General features: G+C 42.5%; 1 protein-coding gene and 1 pseudogene across 1 annotated transcript in view; one reads left to right on the plus strand and one right to left on the minus strand.

Moving 5' to 3' along the window:
• Positions 1-17,592, minus strand: part of KLHL6 (kelch like family member 6) — a 61,869-nt gene that overhangs the window by 13,128 nt on the left and 31,149 nt on the right. The window contains exon 3 of the mRNA XM_008070689.2: positions 932-1,381. Coding sequence (XP_008068880.1) covers positions 932-1,381 — 450 coding nt within the window. The remainder of the gene's footprint in view (positions 1-931; positions 1,382-17,592) is intronic.
• Positions 1,894-2,844, plus strand: LOC110596758 (annotated as a pseudogene).

Below are 17,592 nucleotides of genomic sequence, written 5' to 3' on the forward strand. Positions count from 1 at the left end.
TTTCCTGCTATATAATAAACTAGTCTAGAGATGGTTATAGATGATAAATTCAATGGTTACTTTAAGAAGTTGGTGTTATGATAGAGCAATACACCAAATGCTATGAGAACACAGAAAGGCCTTGGAGAAGGTGATGCTTGAACTGATTTTTGAAGTAGGAGTAGAAGTTAGCTAGACAAAGAAGAGGAGAAAAGCATTTGAACAACGCTTGCATTGACCTGAGGCTGAAAAAGCACATCCAATTTGGGGAGTCACAAGCAGTGCATTAGGACTACAGAAGAAGAGGGAGGTTGGAGAAGTGCTGGACAAGTGGGCAGGAGGTGAGCTATGTGAGGCCAGGCTCTGGGAGCTGAGGCAGGAAATTTGGGCTTTATCCTGAAAGTGATGGGGAGCCACTGAAGAAGGTAACCCCAGAAGCAAGATGACCAGACTTCAGTTTAGATCACTCAGCCAGTGAATAAATTGGAGGGAGGCCAGACTGGAGGCAGGGAGATGAGTTTTGAGGAATTTCTAGAAATTCAGGAAGGAAGGAGATGATGAGAGTCTACACCAAGATATGGCCAGACTAGATGCAAGAGATGTAAAGTTTCACCAGAGTGAAGAGCAGCAACCCCGTGGAATGGTGACTGACAGGGCACTGCCCCCCTACCGCAACCTCCTGCCCTTACACAGCTGGGAAAAGGAAGGATGTGCGAGGCATGGTGCTGAGTGATTTCCATATCTCAGTAATCCTCTCAATAGCTGTCTGAAAATGTAGTATCATCCTCATTTTACAGAGCACGAATCCAGGGCTGCTGGAACTGCCTGACTCAAACAATGAACAAGTGTAGCATGTTAGGATTCGTGACTCAGCTTCCCCTGAATCTCTGTGCATCCCTGACTAATTCCTTACTTTGCTGGTCAAACACAGCACATCTCATCTTCAACTCACCTCATTGCCAGAAAGGTGGTACATCCTGGCTTCCTGGAGCAGCGGAAAGACCTCTGGGCACTGCCTGATGAGAGGATCTGCTTCCACCGTCTCCACAAAGTACCATGGGTCCAGAAGCGGTAAGCGCACATTCTCAAGGACATAGGGGAGCAAGCAGAGTCGTTCTGACTGTTTGTGCCGGACCCAGCTCATCACAGTCTCAAACACTTGCGCCTCCTCAGTAACGTAAAGGTCGTCACTCTTCAAGATGTGGTACAGAGTGTCCACAGGAAGTTCAAGGAATTCCTCAGAGTTCAGAATCTGCATGAAATTTTGAATGATGTAACTTTGAACCTGCTTCTTTAGATTGTCCAGGGAGTGTGTGTCTGCCAGCCTCAGGATTCCAATGCAGTTTTCTGGGTTCAAGGCTTCAGTGAGGAAGCTGGCACAGGCATCCACCATCCGCAGGAACTGACAAAATAAAAGGGGGGCCAGCAGGCCAGAAGATGATTAGTCCATGAGGATATTCACCAGTGAGTTGTGTGGAAAACCAAAACACTACAAACAACGTAAGTGCCCAACACTAGAGGACTAGCTAAATACATGATAATACATACGTTCAGCAGACAGCTCTACAGTTATTTTTCAATATTATATAAGGATATTAAAGGACATGGAAAATGTTCTTCATGTATTGAGTTGAAAAATCTGTTTGCTGAATCTGATCTAGCCTGTAGATTTAATCAGCAATTTACAGGAAATAGAAGAGAAAAAGGAATGTGTTAAATGACACCATGGAATGCAATCACCAAATCCAGACTATGGAAAACTCCACAAACAAATTATTCAGTTTCTTCAACAAATATATTACAAGGGGACAAGAGAGAGGAGAGAGAACCTAAAGAAATTTAAGGCTCTCTGTTCCTACCATTTGGCAGACACCCACATCTCTCACGCAGCACCAGACGTGCCCCTGAGACATTATGGCAAAGGTGAAGGCCAGAGTGAACGGATTTGGCCATATTGGGCACCTGGTCACTAGGGCTGCTTTTAACTCTGGCAAGGTGGATATTGTCGCCATTAATAACCCCTTTATTGACCTAAGCCACATGGTCTACATGTTCTAGTATGACTCCACCCATGGCAATTTCCACAGCACCATCAAGGCCGAGAATGGGAAGCTTCCAGAAGCAAGATCCCACCAAAATCGAATGGAGTGATCCCGGCACTGATTATGTAGTAGAGTCCACAGGTGTCTTCACTACAATGGAGAAAGCTGGGGCTCCCTTACCAGGGGTAGCCAAAAGGGTCATCATCTTCGTCCCCTCCACTGATGGCCCCATGTTTGTGGTGGGTGTGAACCACATGAAGTACCAAAACAATCTCACTATAGTCAGCAATACCTCCTGCACCACCAACTGCTTAGCCCCCAGCCAAGGTCATCCACAACTTTGGCATCGTGGAGGGACTCATGACCATTATCTATGCCATCACTGCCACCCAGAAGATCGTATATGGCCCCTCTGGGAAGCTGTGATGCAATGGCCATGGGCCTCTCCAGAACATCATCCCTGCATCCACTGGCACTATCAAGGCCATGGGCAAGGTCATCCCCAAGCTGAACAGGAAGCTCAGGGGCATGGCCTTCCGTGTCCCCACCACCAATGTGTCCATCGTGGACCTGTCCTGCCATCTGGAGATACCCACCAAATAGGATTACATCAAGAAGATGGTGAAGTAGGCATCCGAGGGCCCCCTCAAGGGCATCCTGGGTTCACTGAGCACTAGGATGTGTCCTCCTACTTTAACAGTGATGCCCACTCTTCCACCTTTGATTCAATGACCACTTTGTCAAGCTCATCTCTTGGTATGACAATGAATTTGGCTACAGCAACAGGGTGGTAGACCTCATGGTCCACATAGCCTCCAAGTAGTAAGAGCTCCCAGACCACCAGCCCAAGCGAGAGCATCAGGGGAAGAGAGAAGCTCTCAGCTGCTGGGGAGTCCCTGCCCACTGAGTCCCCAACCACAGTGAGAATCTCCCCGCTTCACAGTATCTATGCCAGACCTCCTGAAGAATCGGGGGTGGGGGAACCTAGGGAGCCCCACCTTGTCATGTACCATCAATAAAATCCCCTGGACTCCGCAAAAAAAAAAAAAAGAAAAGAAATTTAAGACTTACCAACTTATTGCAAAGTATCAACCTTATTTGGACCCCTGACTTAAACCAAACATTGTTTAAAGTTGGAGAAATGTGGCTGGCTTGGTGGCCTAGGCAAGCGGATTGCCTGAGCTCGCATGTACAAGACTCACCCGGGGAACTTGGCAAGACCTCGTCTCTACAATAAATCAAAAATTAGCTGGGTGTGATAGTGCGCACCTATAGTTCCCGCTACTTGGAAGGCCGAGGCAGAAGGATCGCCAGAGCCCAGTAGGTTGAGGCTGCGGTGGCCGGGAGTGGCCACTGCACTCCAGTCTGGGTGACAGAGTGAGACTCCAACTCAAAAAAAAAAAAAAGTTGGAGAAATGTTTGCAATGACTAATATTTAGTGATATGAAATAATTATTATTCATTTTAGATGTGATAATGGCATTGTGGTTGTGTTTAAGAAGAATTCTTATCTTTTAGAGATGTACACTGAAATATTTGCAGATGAAATGAGAAAAACACTTCACAAAACCATATGTACATTATAATCCTATTTTTATAAAGAAAAAATATATGGAATATTGGCATAGGAAAAAAGACTAAAGAACATAGCTTAAAATATTAACAGTTGTTATCTCTCCATGTATCAAGCACTCAGGGCAAATTATGCTACAGGAACAACAGCTCCCAATCCTCGGGGCTCACAATGGTAAATGTCAATCTCTCACACACATTACATGTCCTTCATGGGGCTCTTCATTCCATGATCCAGGAAGATGGAAAAGCCCTTACCTGAGATCTTCTCATATCATGAGAGAAAGGGGAAAAAAGATGTCAGAACCACAAAGAGGCTCTTAAGGCTTCTGCTCAGACACACTCCAGTCAGAGTAAGTCACGTGGTAAACTTCATTGTCAAGGGAACATTGCTGTCTGACAGAAACAGGTTTCACAGGAGGAATAGAGAATATACTATATGGATAATATAAGGCCAAGTACAGTGATTCACACCTGTAATCCCAGCACTTTGGGAGGCGGAGGCGAGAGAATTGCCTGAGCCCAGGGATTTGAGGCAAGTCTAGGCAACATAGTAAGACCTCGTATCTACAAATAAATACATGAACATTTTAAAATTAGCCAGGTATGGTGACATACACCTGTAGTCCCAGTTACTAGGAAGGCTGAGGCAGAAAGATTGTCTGAGCTTAGCAGGTCAAGGGTGTGGTTGCCATGAATATGCCACTGCACTCCAGCCTGGGCAACAGAGTGATACTCTGAATCAAAAAAAAAAGGCAAAAATAATATAAAGTATCACAATCTCTAATAACACTATGGCATTTTTTTCCATTTACATATTTTATTCAAAATATACATATGTATTTCATCTTAAATGAATAAGTATCACTTTTGTAATTAAATATTAATTTGTACAGTTATCAAATTGTTCTCATGCTTCCCTTTTAAGTTACCATCATTCTCATAAGAATACCAGTGCCTTATGTTTATATGGCACTTCACAGATTACAAAGCACTGCCATATCCATTATATTATTTAATACCCATTTTACAGATTAGGTATCTCAGATGTATCAGTTCATTCTTATATGTTGTACTTTGCAGCCTGACTTGGAAAAAAAATCCAGTCTTCTATCTCCCCTCCTTATCTACTGGGCTCCTTAGGGGTCCTTAGGGGCTCCTTAGGGGTCAAGTCCTCGGTGTGCTTAATTGTTGATCAATGAATGAAAGGAGAGGAAAAGGAAGGCTGAAGGCCAGGGCCTGGTGGGGAAGGCCAGTCCGAAGGCAAGTCCTGGTGAGAGTATGGATGGGACAGAACTGATCAGGGAGAGGTAACAGGCGCCAGGGGAGCAGAGCTGCGGGGCTTGAGGGTTGAGAGTGGGGGCAGGACTGGCCTTAGAGTGAATCAAGTTGACTTGGGCTCTGGCCTGCATTCCAGAGCATTCTAGGGGGCACAGATCTCTGACTTTTTGGATCAATCCCAATCGCAAACTATGAGCTTTCTGTGCCAGGCCACACATTCCAATAGTCAGTTTAGAAAACATTGCCTTGAGGGTCCATGCCACACTTGAGAAAGTCTGAATTCTGCCAGTCCCCCCTGCCAGACCCCCCCTGTCTGCTGGTCCCAACCGCCTGCAGCTCTGTTCCTCGCATGAGCAACCGTGGAAACGGTTGAGACTGAGAATTCTAACACCTGTTTAGTTGTTTGCAGATCTTCAGTTCAAAGAGTAAAAATATACCACAGAGACCAAGCCTGTTAAGCTCTCAGAACCTGACGTTAGAGCCCTATCTGGCCCTGCCCACAGAGACATCTATGAGAACTGAAAGGAAACTCACGTGAATGGTAGCCTCCAGTGCAAAACACCACATCCACCATGCTAGTGTTTGCGTGAGGGGAAGATGAGAGGAAAATCAGAAAGATGTTTCTAGAAAATCAGACTATCTCTGGGGGGCCGCTTAAAATCTCACAAGAGTGGTTGCCTCTGGGAAGGGGAACTGGTGGCTGGGGTCAGGCTAGAAAGGGAGAATTACTTTTTACTGATTATTCTTTTTGTAGAAATGCTTATTTAAAATAGATTAAGTTTCTCATTTATAGAGAAAATACTATAAGGTAAGATATAAAATGTTAATATTGGTTATAATTACTAACTTTTTTTTTTTAGACATTGCTGTTTAGGCCAAGTTTCTATCCTGAGCATGAACATTTTAAAATCAGGAAAAATATGTAAAATAAATACTATCTTGTGATTTTAAAATACACAATGAGAAAATGAAATAAAATGTAAAAAATAAAAGAGCACCTACTATGTGCCAGACTCTGTATACTAACTAGAAGCGTATTCAATCATCACCACAACACAATGAAGTAGATACTTCTCATCATCCTGTTTTAGAGATGAGAAAACCAGATTCAGAGAATTAATTTCCTCAGAGACTTATAGCTAACAAGAGATAGAGCTGAAGTTTGAATCAGTCTTCTCTTATTCCAAAAACACATGTTTTTTACATTTCAAGCTGTTTCAAGTAAAAAAAAAAATGTGTGGGGGGATAAGGGCTGGGCAGATGCCAAGAGCTATTTGCATACTTTGCAGGATAGCTCGGATGGTCTGATCTGCCCAGACACAGGAAGGATCGGCCAACAAGATGTCAATTCCTACCTCAGCTTGATGACTACTGATGAGTAAAGAAGGATGCCATGGAGGAGAATAAAATTAAGTACCGACACTCTCATTTGTTAGAAACATTGATCCAAGGTTGTCATTTTTGTGCAGAAACCATCAATTCATTCATTCCTCTACTCGTGCATGTCCCAAATATGTCCTGGACACCTGTTATATTGGAGGCTCTCAACTGGTGCTGGGCATACAGAACAGGAGGAGACAAAGTGCCTGCGCTCACTGGAGCCAACAGGCCAGTGGGAGAAGCAGACACTCACCAATCCCACAGAGTGCAAAATTACAGTGGTGATAAATGTGATATCCTGAAATTCAGGCATTCAACTGCCTGAAACCAAGGAGAGTCTTACTCCCACCCTCCAACTGTCCTCATCTGGCTCTCAGCCATCACCAGGACACTTCCTGGTAGAACCCCAGCCACAATCAGACCTATCTCCTTACCTTCTCTAAGCAGTCCTGAAGCTGCCCTGTTCTAGTACCTTTCTCTGCTCATGCCATTCTTTGGCCTGGATTGCCTTTCTCCCTCATCATCTGTTAAAATTCAATACCCCTCACCTAGACAAGTCTGACTCCAGAGCCCAGCTTTTTAAAGAAGAATTCAGGAAGGCTCACCCCGTTTTCAACTGAGAAGGCCCCTTTGAAGTTTACCTGAAGAAGGAGGAAGAAGTGAATATCATGGCCATTCCTTTCACTTCATAGAGCTGTCTTCTTCATTCAGAGTTCTTAAACCTGAGACCAATGGTTCGGTTCCAGAGAGTCTGTGAACAAGTGCAAACGCGTGTTTGCACATGTGGCATTTTTCAGGGAATTGAGTTTGCAGGGGACAGGTGACTTACTCCCTGGTATCCACACACCAGAGCACAAATCCAACACAAAAAGAAGAGCCAAGTCAAGAGAATCAGAGAGGAATGGAGCTACTGTCCTCATTAGATTGTATTGGAAACCTTCCCCAACTATGAACATTTAAAATTCTGGGTCAACAATTGTTTTGAAGAAAGGGGGGAAATGGAAAAGAAGAAAAGAAACTTTACCTATCCATAAAGTTCTTTCTCAAAAATGACTTCTTCCTTGAGAACTTCTCCAGTTCCCCAACATGGAACCCTTCCTCCCTCCTCTGGGCCACCCTGGGCAACTCACTTGCCCGTTTTATGGAGCCCCACAAGGAACATTTCTGCCTTATATTCTGGTCAGTTGAGACAAGCATCTCAAAGGCAAGTTCTAGGTCATGTTTGTGTTTTTATTTCGAGAAACATCTATCACAAAGTCTGGCAAAAGAGAGAAAGAAGGGACAGAGAGACAGAGGAAGGGAATATTTATCAGATATATAGTATGTACCAAGATCTTTGCAAGATACTTTCCTGTTATTTCATTTAACAGATGAAGTTTATTTATCTATTTATTTTGAGTTGGAGTCTCACTCTGTCACCCAGGCTGGAGTGCAGTGGCATGCTCACGGCCACCCCAGCGTCAACCTGCTGGGCTCTAGCGGTCCTTCTGCCTCAGCCTTCCAAGTAGCCCGAACTACAGGCATGTGCTACCACGCCGGGCTAATTTGATTTACTGTAGAGGCGAGGTCTCGCCAAGTTGCCCTGGCTGGTCTTGAACCCACGGGCACAGGAAATCCACTTGCCTTGGCCCCCCAAAGTGCTGGGATTACAGGCTAAGTTGCTGAGTTCGGCAGAAGTTTATTTCTATAACAGATATATTTTATTTAACAGATTAAAAAAGGGAAGGTGATAGTGTTACCATTTGAATAAAGGAGCAAATAGAGAATTCAAAGAGTTGTCCAAGGTCACATAACTAGTAAATGACACTTAAGGTCACCTCAGCCTCACACTACCTTTTATAACTTGTGAAGAGGCCTTATGAAAATAAGGGTGGGGCTGGGCGTGATGGCTCAAGCCAGTAATCTCAGCACCTCGGGAGGCCGAGGTGAGGGGATTGCCTGAGCCCACGGGTTTGAGACCAGCCTGAGCAACATGGTGAGACCTTGTCTCTACAATAACTAAAAAAAAAAAAAAAAAATTAGCCGGGTGTGGAAGCACGCACCTGTGATTCTGGCTACTTGGAGAGCTGAGGCAGAAGAATTGCCAGAGCCCAGCAGGTGGACGCTGGGTTGGCCCTGAGCGTGTCATTGCACTCCAGCCTGGGCGACGGAGTGAGACTCCAACTCAAAAAAAAAAAAAGAAAAGAAAAGAAAACAAAGGTGGGTGAAGGTTTCCAAGTTGCCTAAGCTCCCCCAAAATATGTTTCAATAAGCACTTTTTAAGTGTGAGGGGTTTAGGGCAATGTCATGTGATCCCAACCACGTGATGAGATCCAAGCCTGGGAAACTGCTAATGTGCAGGGCAGTCATGGGAACCAGGAATATTTTACACATTTTTTTTTTTGCTTCTTCATAGTCAAAATTATTCAAGACTTCAGGATAAATTATTCATGACTTCAGGATAAGACTTTCTGGCTCAAACTGTCCCAATGACACATGAACTTGTTTGTTAGAGCTGAGAGACAACGGATAATGGCAACAACCAGCCAGCTTCCTGTGTTGGGGGACATGTGAGCAAAAGGCTGCAGCCAGACACCTGACTCAGTGGTAGATGAGAAACCTGTGTGTTATGTTTCTATACAAAAAGGCCCGAGGCAATTACTCCAAGTTCTGTATTGGCACAGGAGAGCAAAGGAAAGTGTCTTGTGCCTTGATGGGCACAGAGGAAGCTAAGAGGACTGGCAGACCTGAAGGGGCCTTGCAAATAGGACAAAGAGAATGCAAAGAGACCTGCAAGGACTGATAACCAAAACAGGTGAACTGGGGACTTCAGTTGATGCCAGTGGGGAAGGGATTGAAAACCAGAGAGAGACTGGTGGGAACACAGACACTGGAACAGGCATTGGCGTGGACCAATAACACAAGTGACTATGGCAAGCCTTGGCCAGGTGCTTCTTTCCGCAATGCTCTGGCACTGCATAAACATCCCCTAGAACTATAGGAGCTACCCAAATCCTGAATTGATTAAGCTTTCCTGTGTCATTAATTTGACCATGATATTTGCCACTGATAGAATAGGAAGCTCAGGAAAGAGATTAAGTTCAATGATAGAAAAAAAATAGGTTAAATCACATTTTTTGTAAGCTTGAGTTTATAGCCTAAGATTGAGATCCTCTATACTAGTTAGAAGTCAAAAAGAACAATATGAAGTCCAAAATAGGCAAAACTAAGCCACGGTGACAAAAACCAAAGTAATAGTTACCCTGGGGAGAAACTACCTAGGAATCGTACAGGGGACCGTCTGCGATGCCAGGAATGTTCTAAATCTTGATCCAGGTGGTGGTTCCATGGGGGTTGAATACACATGTTTTAAAAAATCGTTAAGCTGTACCTGTAAAATGTGTGCACTTCATTGAATGTAAGTTATACCTAAACATAAAAAAAAAAGTAAACAATTGAGATAAAATTCTGAGAAATGTAGAGACAAAAGAGACGCTTTGTGGTCAGGAGCAGGCTCACTGTGGGGACACCTGGTGGCCCTAAGTGTCCAAGATTCCCAGAGGGTGTTGGGCCAGAGGACTGGCAGCTGGGCCAGTCTTGTCCTCTGGCACACTCTCACAAAGGATCACTAGTTCCCCAAACATTCCACTGGACAATCCTGCATGAGGATGCACCCTGGAAGCCCCAGCTGCCTGCAGGACCACAGCTTGTTTTAGGCCTGGCTCTGAGGGATGGACACAGCATGTGTAGTGGAGAATGCACAGGCTACACAGAGGCAGACAGTAGTCAAAGTCAGGCTCCCCTCTGACTAGCTGTAAAGACCTGGGCATTTACTTAACATGGCTGAATCTTATGTCCCTTATCTGTGAATGAGGATAATAATACCCACCTCATTTTAAGTGGTGCAGAACAGGCAAAACAGTTGTCACATAGTGAATGTTCTGAATAGGGCAACTGTTACTGTCATGTGAGCCAGTAGATTAACCCTGATTTCTTAATACTACTGTACAGCAGCATTGGTTGACAAATTGCATGTGCAGAGAGAATGCATCCGACAGTCAACAGGTTGATTTTGTTTAGAAGACAGCAAAGAAATAACTGAGCTGATTTTCTTGCCTAACAGACTGGCTACTATGGTATTGAATCGACATAATCATTCGGCCTCTGTCAGTGACAACCCAAATTCATGTGTATATTATAATCATGGACCATATATGAGAGGTGCCTGGCACTTAGTAGATGCTTTAAAATGGTAAATTATCATTATGAGCCTGTGGAAAACTTCCTTCTCTATTAGCCCACATTTCCAGGAGTCAGAACTCTTGAAGGACACGTAATTTTTCTTGGAATCTTGAGCAGTTTCTGAGAAGTTCTCCTATTCAGTTAGTAATGAACTAGAGCAACAAATTCATTCTTGCATGTATTCACACATTTGTTTATCCAACCAATATTTGTAGAGTGACCATTGTGTTTCAGATTTGGGTAAACCAAGAAGCCAACCCAGGCCATTAAGTTGACCACTGGCTGCATGACTGTCTTGTCCACATCGGTCTCACGAGCATTTATTCTATCATTAACACAATAAATAATAGCAAGAGGCTAAGGCAGGAGGATTGCTTGAAACTTGGAGTTCAAGACAAACCTGGGCAACATAGGAAGACCTCATTTCTACAAACAAATTTAAAAACTAGTCAGGCGTCGTGGCACGTGCCTGTAGTCCCATCTCCTCAGGAGGCTGAAGTGGGAGGACCCCTTGAGCCCAAAAGTCCAAGGCTGCAGTGAGCTATGATCACACCACTGCCCTCCAGAGTGAGAACTCATCTCTTAAGAAAAAATAAATACATAAAAATAAAAATAAATAAATTACAGGAAAATAAGCAACACTGGGACCTCCACCAAAGTCTCTTCAAACTACTGCCATGACAAAAGTTATGTCACTGCCCCAGATGGTACTGCAAAGGCACCACACGGGCTCTTCTCAGGCCCAAGTCAGATGACCAGGCTTCCACTCCCACATCTCCCTTTCTTTTCTTGGGTTGGCTACAGAGACTCAGCCTGGGCTTCTTTTTCTTCTGAGATGCTGCTTCTAACTGACTGGTTTGTATCCTAGGGATCTCCTGTTCCAAGACTAAGTGCAGCATGAGTATGGCTTCCCTGATCTCACATCTTCTTGCTTCGCTGTAGATAAGCTCCCACCCCTTATTCTTTCATGAGTTTCATTTTATAATAATAATGAAAGTAAGACGCAGGGCAAAGTTCTCTAAACAAACACAGCAGTGCTCTAAGATGGAGAAATTTTACCAAGTTCATACATGCATTGTCCCTGGTCTATAGTTTGGAGCTGGCTTGCTTATCTAGCACCTGGAAGCCTGAAGGTCCAGTTAAGGCATGGGAGAACCCTTGGCTCTCAGGAGCCCCTCCTGGGTGACATTCATTTCAAAGACCCCTCCTTGTATGAGAACAGGTCCCATGGGCCTTCCTTCTTAGATGTGTATCTTACCTACACCTTTCCAGAAACTACTTGGAGAAAATTTGTTTCTTCCCATAACTGGCCAATAAATTATGGCCAGGTTACTGCAAAATTGCTCTGGTGGGCAGATCAATCAGTGCTTGTACCACACCTAAAATTTCCTCCTGAAAGAAACTGTCCCATTTCATGCCATAGCCGATTGGTCCATAAACCCAAGGGCAGTCAGTCTGTATAAACTGGTCAGCAATGCGTGAAGTTGCCTAGTTTGAAAAGCTCTTCCCAAACAGCTATAGTGGTGATTGGCATGGTCATCGAATTGTCTCTTTCTGGACTAGGAAATTCTGGGAAAGACTCAGTTGGTGGGTGACAGGAAGTGACTAAGAGAAGACATAAATAAGGACCCAGAAAATGAGAGGGCAGCTGAGTCACACCAATAGTGTGAAGATTAAGAAATCTTTATTACTGGGTGGGAAGTGTGGAGACACTTCTGGTTCCTGTTCATTTCAGTCCTACAAATGTGATGTTGGCTTCTGTGGATGGTCTCAAATGACAATATAAAATGGCAGCTCTGAAACATTTTTCTCTACCTATAACTGAGTTAATCAAAATAAAGCTATAAATCTATCCACTTCATTGTTCTAATCATGTATCATATGAACATATTCTTTAAAAAAATCTTTTAAACATAGTCTCGAGTGATGGGATAAATGATGAGAAACTACTTAATGAGTACAATTGGATGTTATGAGTGATGGATACCCTAACAGCCCCGACTTCAACATTATGCAATCTCTGCATATAACAAGATTGCACTTATTCCTCCATACATTTATACAAATAATGAAATAAATAAGCATGGTCTCTTACGATCCTAATCCAGGTGGCCTGGGCAGGGTGGGGCAAAGATTTAAGGATGCCTTAGAAAAATTTTTCATAGCTCAATGTTAGCCCAGTTTATCCAAGGCAAAAACTGTCCAAAGTAAAGTAAAAGCATAAAACACAAATGAACTTCATTCAGTATCTATTATATGCAAGGAACTCTATTAAATATAATCTCATGTAATCCTCAAGATAACTCTCCTTGAAAGGTGGAATGTATTATTATCCTAATTTTACAAATGAGAAGGCTGAGTCTCAGGAAATTTTAATGACTTGTCCACAGCCACACAGCAAATCCTGACTGAACCAGGATTTAAACCCAGGCCTGCCACTCAAGCTCTTTTCACTCTACCATTCTGCCTTATAAGAGACAATTACCAATAACCGGACATGTTTTGCATCCAACATGACCTTGACAATATCATATGGCCATTGAAAAGGATAAGACCACTCTGCATGTAGTGACCTGTGTCTCCAAAATATATTATGAAGCAAAAAAAAAAAAAGTAAGATGCATAATGGGGTGTATAGGATGCCTACCCTTGTGTTTTTAAAATGGAGGCAATGAGTAGGAGCCACATATGTACATACAGACTGTTATGTGCATAAACAATGAAGAACAGCAGGATACTGCTTACAGTCAAGTTGGCCAATGTCATTGCCTTCCCGTCTATAATTCCAAATTTGAATGGGAGTATGTTTTACCCATTCAAAAAAATAAATAATTTTTTTAAGCCTCACAGTGATTTCAACAACCTAGAAACTTCTGTTCCTTATGGTGGCATCAAGTATGAAAATAGATCCAGATTTCTATATCTGAGACTTCATAGCAAGTAGCCCAGAGGTCATAGACATTAGCAAGTTAAATAGATAGAAGCTCATTGGCATCTTTGCTTATTTTTATAAAAATTGACACTTGCAGGAGAACTGAGTAAAACAGTCTCAGGGTGAAACTTACCAACTTTTGCCTAACAAGTGAAAGAGATTTGGAAAATTCTGAGGTGAGGGATTACCAGAATAGAGGAATCAACAACAAATAGGGCTTGCTCTGTCTCTATGTTGTGTCTGCTCTCTCCCACCTCTCTCATTAAAACCAACCTCTCCATTGAAGCTCATCCTTTGGGAAAAAAACAAAGGAAGAATAAAGGGTGAAGAAAGAAAAATGCTTAATTCCAAAATAATTTCAGATATATATATGACTTGTCCACAGTCACACAGTAAACACATGACTGAACCAGGGTTTAAACGCAGACCTGCCACTCAAGTTCTTTTCACTCTACCATTCTGCCTTATAAGAGAACTTTACCAATAACTGGACACGTTTTGCATCCAACATGACCCTGACAATATCATACAGTCATTGAAAAGTACAAGATCGCTCTGCATGTAGTGACCTGTATCTCCACAATATATGTATATATTCAGTTGGAGTCTCACTCTGTCGCCCAGACTGGAGTGCCGTGGCACACTCACAGTCACCCCAGCATTGATCTGCTGGGCTCAGGTGATCCTTCCACCTCAGCCTTCCAAGTAGCTGGAACTACAGGTGTGCACTACAATGTCTGGCTAATTTTTTATTTATTGTAAAGACGAGGTCTCACCAAGTTGCTCGGGCTGGTCTCAAACCCGTGGACTCAGGCAATCCACTTGCCTCAGCCTCCCAAAGTGCTGGGATTACAGGCTGAGCCACCGAGCCCAACCAACTTCAGTTATATTAATGACTTAAATATCAAAATTGTAAACATAATAAGACTACATGAAATTATAAATGAATAAATACATCATCAAGCAATAGGGAAGGCTTCTCTAAAAATGTACAGCAAAAAGCAAAAATCATCAAAGAAATAATCAACAGATTTGACTAATATTAGTTATATTTTATTTTATTTTTTGAGTCTAGCTTTCACTTTGTTGCCCAGGCTGAAGTACAGTGGCACAATCACAGATCAGCACAGCCTCTATCTCTTGGTCTCAGGTGATCCTGAGTAGCTAACACCACAGGTTCATGCCACCACATCTGGCTAATTTTTAAAATTTTTTTGTAGCGACAAGGCCTCACTATGTTGCCTAGTCTGGTCTTGAACTCCTGGGCTCAATCAATCTTTCCACCTCAGCCTTCCAAAATCCTGGAATGATAGGCATGAGCTACGGTGCTTGGCTTAAATGCTAGTTTTAAACTTTTGGACATTAAAAAAGTCATAATTAAAAATTATGTTAAATGACCAATAGAAAAATAATTGAAACATGCATACAAAAGATTACAGTCTATAATATTTAAAAAGTATAGCTTTCTTGAAAAATCACCCAAAACTGAAAGGAGAATGAAAAACAGAAACACAAACGCCATCCTCAAAGAAACCAGGAGACATGAGTAACCCCAAACCACAGACTGTGGAGGCTAGTGAGTGACTTTGCTGAGAGGAGGAAGGTCAGACCAAAAGAGGAACAAGTTTGTCTCTCAGAACCTAAGAAAGCAGGAATATTAAAGTCTCAAGGAACCAGAAAGACAGGGGTAGGTGGGCCTGATAGCAGGGAGTCAAGCTAAGAAGAAGTTAAGCCTTCAGTCCGTCTCCCACCTCTTGCAGTCCAACAACTCACAGTCCCACAGTAGAAGATCTATTCTCTGGAAAAACCAGACCAGAGAGGTTCTAAACTAAGGGGCACCAGAAACTTAGGAAGACACATGTGACATCATACTAAAAATAAGGGGTTTTGTAAAGATTTGCTCTCACACTCACACACCCTGTCCAGAATCCTTGTAGAAAAGTCCAACAGACACTGACATTTGGGAATCCCCAATTACAAATAAAATACAACTGGCAATTCACCTGACAGCCCTGCTAAAACTCTCCAGTCACATAGTTTCCCATCCTAGTCCATGTGCACAGAGCTTCAAACTAGTATACAAAGGTGTCCGTCTTAAATATGACTGGACAGCCAAGGGTCAAATAATAAAAAAGATATTTGAAGAAACTCTCTGTAGTCAGATGAATGGTGGCCCCAGAAAGATATGTCAATGTCCTTATCCTCAGAACCTGTGGATATTACCTTACATGTCAAAAGAGTAAATATTACTTTATACGGCACAAGAAGTAATTAAGGTAAAGAGCTTGAGGGGAGGAGCTTATCCAGGTTTATATGGATGTACCCTAAATGTGATCCCATATACCTTTATAAAATACACACACAGAGGAGAAGACACACAGACAAGGAGGAGGCAATGTGATCATGAATACAGAGATCAGAGTGATATGGTTACAAGTGAAGGAATGCCAGCAGGCACCAGAAACCAGAAGAGGCAAAGAAAAGTTATTCCAGGGTCTCCAGAGGGAGTGCATCCCTGCTTACAATTTGATTTTAGACTTCTGGCTTCCAGAACTCTTTTTTTTGTCTTGTTTTTGAGTTGGAGTCTCACTCCGTCGCCCAGACTGGAGTGCAGTGGGCCGTTCCCGGCCACTGCATCCTCGACCTGCTGGGCTCCAGCGATCCTTCCGCCTCAGCCTTCCAAGTAGCTGGAACTACAGGCGCGCGCTACCACGCCCAGCTAATTTTTGGTTTATTGTAGAGATGAGGTCTCACCAAGTTGCCCAGGCGGGTCTCGAGCCCGCGGGCTCAGGCAATCCACTCACCTCAGCCTCCCAAAGCGCGGGATGACAGGCTGAGCCACCGAGCCCGGCTTAGAACTCTTAAACAATAAATTTCTCTTTTAAGTCATTCCATTTTTGGTCATTTGCTATTCCAGGCTTAGGAAACTGATATACACCCTAAGATAAAATTTGGAGACCCAAGCAAATGAGCAGAGTAAAGAAACTCAAAGGAAAGAGAGAGAGAGAGCAGACAAAAACTTCAAATATAAGATCCTCAAAGAAATAAGAAACAAGAGTAGGAATCTACTAAAATAAATAACAAAGACTCTTGGAAACTAAGGCTATGGAGGCAGATATGAAAAATTTACAGAAGCACTGAGAGATAAAGTTGAGAAAATCACCTAGAAAGGAGAACAAAAAAGCTAGAGATGATTATGAGAGAGTGAAGGTAAAAAAAACTAAAAATAAGCCTAGTAGGTCCAACACCTAACTAATAATAGCTTAAGAGTAGAGAATAGATAAAAGAGTTAAAAGAAGGAATCAAAGAGATAATACAAGAAAATTTCCCAAAATTGAAAGACATGAGTCTCCAAATTAAAAGAACATATTGTGTCTAACAAATGAATGGAAAAAGATCTGCACATACTATAAGTGCTGTTGCAGAAATGCATCCACTGATGTTTTAAAAAGATTATATTATAATACAGGTGAAATAAACAGTTTAAAAACCATGTGTCCAATAGGAACTCATTCTCATAAAATATGCAATAGGTAATAATATGGAGTAATGCCTTCAAAATGCCAAAACAAAATTATTTTCAACCTGCGGTTTTATACCCAAACTATCAATCAAATATGAAAGTAGAACAAAAACATTTTTAGACATTTAAGTCTCCCAAAAGTTATTTCCTGTATATCCTTTCATAGTAAGCTAGTAAATGTTGTGATCCATTAAAATGAAGGCGACAAGAAAGAAGACATGGTGACTTAGTTCAGGCTGCTATAACAAATAACCATATCCTCTGTGGCTTATAAACAACAGAAATTTATTTCTCACAGTTCTAGATGCTGGAAGTCTGAGATCAGGGTGCCAGCACAGTCAGGTTCTGGTGTGGTCTTCAGGTTTCAGATTGCTAACTTTTTGTTGTATTCTCATATGGCAGAAAGACAGCAAGAGAGCTCTCTAGAGTCTTTTTTATAAGGACACTAAGACATTAACCCCATGGATGAGGGTTCCATGCTCATGATCTAATCACCCATCAAAAGCTCCACCATCTCATACCATCACATTGATAGTTAGTTTTCCAATGTATGAGTTTTAGGGGGATGCAAAGATTCAGTCCATTGCCCAAGGGATCTAGGAATGGAAAATTCACATAGAAAAGAGGCAAAAGGAACAAACAGGATAACAGCAAAGGGAAGA

Source organism: Carlito syrichta, unplaced genomic scaffold (genome assembly GCF_000164805.1).
Source record: "Carlito syrichta isolate Samal-C Ts95f unplaced genomic scaffold, Tarsius_syrichta-2.0.1 Scaffold313936, whole genome shotgun sequence".
In the NCBI taxonomy this organism is placed as follows: domain Eukaryota; kingdom Metazoa; phylum Chordata; class Mammalia; order Primates; family Tarsiidae; genus Carlito; species Carlito syrichta.